The sequence below is a fragment of the Ranitomeya variabilis genome, chromosome 3 (genome assembly GCF_051348905.1).
Source record: "Ranitomeya variabilis isolate aRanVar5 chromosome 3, aRanVar5.hap1, whole genome shotgun sequence".
Taxonomy (NCBI): Eukaryota; Metazoa; Chordata; class Amphibia; order Anura; family Dendrobatidae; genus Ranitomeya; species Ranitomeya variabilis.
Window position 1 is genome coordinate 471781434 of NC_135234.1, and position 4395 is coordinate 471785828.

The window sequence follows — 4395 nt, forward strand, 5'->3', positions numbered from 1 at the left end:
CGGGCTGGCTCTATGCGGTTGCACACACGGGCTGGCTCTATGCGGTTGCACACACGGGCTGGCTCTATGCGGCTGCACACGGGCTGGCTCTATGCGGCTGCACACAGGGGCTGGCTCTATGCGGTTGCACACAGGGGCTCGATCTATGCGGCTGCAGTGCACACAGGGGCTGGCTCTATGCGGTTGCACACAGGGGCTGGCTGTGTTGGATCTATGCTGCTGTACATACATGCTGGGATTTGTCCTCCCCCGTCCCCATTATACCGCGCAGCTTTGTCTGGAAAACCCAACTCTGCATAGCTCAGGTCCGGCCACTAGCGCACACGCCGAGGGGAGGCTCTTGATTGGCTGCATGAGTTTAGTCAGAGGTGATTGGCCATCAGCAGCGCCACTCCCCTTTTCTCACGCTGTGAGCGCTGTGGTACAGTCCGCGCTGGGTACCGGAGGAGAAACAGGCTGCGCAGCGCACTGTACTGTAGAGAGCAGCCGTTGTCATTCGTAGCGGTCCTGCCATTACCGCCCCCGCTGAGCCTCCCACAGGGGAGGAGCCGCTGAGACATGTCCCTCGCCACCTGTCCGAGCAGCGGTCAGTCATGAACGACATAAGCCGGGACTCGGTTATTCGCTTTCTGAGCGACAGAGGCGACCGTGTGGCCAACCATCAGCTGCTAGAGCACTTCCGGCCGCTGCTCACCGTGGCCCCTCCTGGAGAGGCCCGGACCGCCGCCAGGCAACTGTTCAAAGACACCGTGAATGAGGTGGCGAGTGTGCGGCTGGAGGATGAGGTGAAGTACGTGTGTCTGCGGAAGAAGTACCGGAGAGCGGCCACCGTCCCGGAGCCCAGCAGCGGGGAGGACGCGGCCCGCACCCCGGAGCCCAGCAGCGGGGAGGACGCGGCCCGCACCCCGGAGCCCAGCAGCGGGGAGGACGCGGCCCGCACCCCGGAGCCCAGCAGCGGGGAGGACGCGGCCCGCACCCCGGAGCCCAGCAGCGGGGAGGACGCGGCCCGCACCCCGGAGCCCAGCAGCGGGGAGGACGCGGCCCGCACCCCGGAGCCCAGCAGCGGGGAGGACGCGGCCCGCACCCCGGAGCCCAGCAGCGGGGAGGACGCGGCCCGCACCCCGGAGCCCAGCAGCGGGGAGGACGCGGCCCGCACCCCGGAGCCCAGCAGCGGGGAGGACCCGGCCCGCACCCCGGAGCCCAGCAGCGGGGAGGACCCGGCCCGCACCCCGGAGCCCAGCAGCGGGGAGGACACGGCCCGCACCCCGGAGCCCAGCAGCGGGGAGGACGCGGCCCGCACCCCGGAGCCCAGCAGCGGGGAGGACACGGCCCGCACCCCGGAGCCCAGCAGCGGGGAGGACAGCACAGCTTCTCCGGGGAGCCACGATCCTCCCCGCATCTCCGTCACCCAGGAGCCGGAGAGTCAGGCAGCGGAGCCGCCCCCGGAGATGCCCGATGTCTTCCTTCTGAGCGGACGGACACCGCGGAGCAGCCGCCGGGGAGCCCGAGAGCCGGTGTCCCCACAGATGCGCCGCGGCGGGCTGCTGCTCCGGGCCGGGGTGCGGGACTCTGACAGCTCGTCCCTGCACAGCTCATCGTCCGTGTCCGGGAACGAGGAGGACGACGGGGCGGCGGCCGCGGGGACCGGCTCTGCGGCTCTGGAGCCCCTGGAACACGCGTGGATGGTGAGCTCTTGCCGGGCGCGCTGGGACAGTCTGCAGGAGCTGCTGCTCGCCGAGCCCGGCCTCATCACCCGCCGGGACTTCATCACCGGCTTCTCCTGCCTGCACTGGGCGGCCAAGCACGGGCAGCACGAGCTCCTGGCAGCGCTGCTCACCCACGCCCGGCAGCACACCGTGCCCGTCAACATCAACGCCCGCGCGTCCGGGGGCTACACGGCCCTGCACCTGGCTGCCATGCACGGCCACCTGGACGTCATCAAGCTGCTGGTCGGCGCGTACGATGCGGACCTGGACGTGCGAGACTACAGCGGGCGGAAAGCCTGGCAGTACCTGAGCCCGGACACTGCCCGCGATGTGCTGGCGCTGGTGGGGGCATCGCCGGCCGTGGCTGGGCAGGAGGACGGAGGCAGCGCCGGTTCGGGCCGCTGGCGGCTCTCCAGGGTGCTGCCCGCACAGCTCATCGTGCACCGCCTGGCCCAGCTGCCGGAGGACGAGCAGGACGGCGGGGGGCGCCACATCGGCAGGAAGGGCTCCGGGGGAAGGGCTCGGCTCAATAAGATCAGGTTCAGGACGCAGATCATCCACAGTAACCTGTGCCCCAGGGACCCCGACAATGAGAATGAGGAGGACCGGCTACTCAAGAGCCCCATGAGGCACCGGCCCAAGTCCAATGTGTTCGGCTGACAGGTGGACACAAGCTATTGCTCTCTGTTAGCAGCCACTCTGTGGATGTCTCCAGCTCTGAAGCCCCCCATGAATTGCACACGTATGATGGCAGCCCCCAGGTTCAGCAGGCGACCCTGCATGTGTGATGTATGTCCTGCCACATACAGCCCAGTACCAACTCCCATGTTGGCGAGATGTCCTTGTGCCCCCCAGGGGGGTAACTTTTGCTCACGGTAACCAATTAGATGGCAACTTTTGGGTTTTTGAGCAATTCTAAAAGGATAACAATTGGTTGCTATGGGTAACGCTGACACCCGGAAACATGAAGGCAGGGTGGTCTGGTGGCCATTTGTTATGTCTGGGGCCTGTAGGTGGTCTTTTTTATTGAATAATATTTCATATACAATTATGTTGCACATTTTTGGTACCTAACATGTAACATTGTGTAACCGAGCCAAAGCTGCTACTCGCCCTAAGCTACAGCCAGGTGCCATTTGTTAGAAGGGTATGTCTCCGAACTGTGGTACAGTCAGCCGCCTGGCGTGTCCTACACTACGTGTAAAAGACTTTCTGTGGAAAAGACTGCATTCCTATTTTTGTAAATCAAGTGCCCATTTGTAGGTCGCGGTGATGACAGATCACAGAACTAGCACTTTTTGTAAATCTAACATTCCAGAACGTTCTAGAAAATAGTATATGTAAGCTCAGTCATGGGACACACTTCCCGGGTGTGATGCTCCTACATACTTTTTTAGGGCTGTCCCACACGTCCAGATAATTCCGGTACCGGAATAAATCGGTACCGGAGTTATCCGTGTCCGTGTGCCTGGGAACTCACGGAGGCCATACGTGCGGCACACGTGTGCCGCCCGTATGGCGAGTGGGTACCACACGGAGCGTGTGGTACCCACTCTGCATGGTGCTGAAGCTGCGATTCATATCATCCCTGCAGCAACGTTTGCTGCAGGGAAAATATGAAGAATAGTGTTTAAAATAAAGATCCATGTGTCCGCCGCCCCCCCACCCCCTGTGCGCCCCCCCGCTGGTCAGAAAATACTTATCCGGGTCCCCCGTCGGCTGTCGCTCCTTCCTGGTCTGGCCGCGCCTCCTACTGTATGCGGTCACGTGGGGCCGCTCATTTACACTCATGAATAGGCGGCTCCGCCCCTATTGGAGGTGGAGCCACATATTCATGAGTGTAATCGGCCGCATACAGTAGAGAAGCCGCGGCCAGACCAGGAAGGAGCGACTGCCGACGGGGGATCCGGGTGAGTATTTGCTGACCAGCGGGGGGGGCGCACAGGGGGTGGGAGGGCGGCGGACACATGGATCTTTATTTTAAACACTATCATTCATATTTTCTCTATAGCAAACGCTGCTACAGGGAAGATATGAATGGCGGCTTCAGCACCATGTGGGGGGGACAGCGCTTACTGTAGCGCTGTCTCCGGCACGCCACACGGACCCCAGACGGAGAATGTCCGTGTGAGGTCCGTGTTTTACGCGGACCCATTGACTCTATTGGGTCCGTGTAAAACGTGCGCTCCCACGAACACTGACATGTCTCCGTGTTTGGCACACGGAGACACGGTCCGCACACGGTCCGCACAAAATCAATGACATCTGAACAGATGCATTGATTTTTATGGGTCTACGTGTGTCAGTGTCTCCGGTACGGGAGGAAACTGTCACCTCACGTACCGGAGCCACTGACGTGTGAAACCGGCCTTAGCAATTCCAATGGGATCCAACAGGGAAGAAAGGTATGAGGGTACGTCACACGATGCAATTTGGTAAGGAAAACTATCCATATGATCAGTGTCTTCTGAGAACTGCTGGCCTTCCTCTCCTGCCACCATTACGGCGCTTCTGCACTTTAGTGCAATGTGACCTGACGTCAGAGCTGAAGACGGTTGCCATGGCTGGGAAGCCTGCGGGGTGATCTTAGTGATAGGAAGAGGCCAATAGCAACGTGTGACAGCAGGTTTACGCTTTCTAATCCGAGAGCAGCATGAAGTGCTGACCGAGACCCTGGTTCCAGCGATGT

The 4395-nt window shown here is 61.7% G+C and overlaps 1 protein-coding gene across 1 annotated transcript; it reads left to right on the forward strand.

The window, feature by feature from the left end:
• Positions 1-430: 430 nt before the first annotated feature.
• On the forward strand, positions 431-2747 carry SOWAHC (sosondowah ankyrin repeat domain family member C). Its single transcript, XM_077296679.1, has one exon. The coding sequence runs from the start codon at positions 594-596 to the stop codon at positions 2364-2366; it is 1773 nt and encodes a 590-aa protein (XP_077152794.1). The 5' UTR covers positions 431-593; the 3' UTR covers positions 2367-2747.
• The last annotated feature ends 1648 nt before the right edge of the window (positions 2748-4395 follow it).

What these genes read in the sequence shown, in the direction of transcription:
- SOWAHC (XM_077296679.1), top strand. Translation starts at nt 594, where the DNA reads ATGAACGACATAAGCCGGGACTCGGTTATTCGCTTTCTGAGCGACAGA.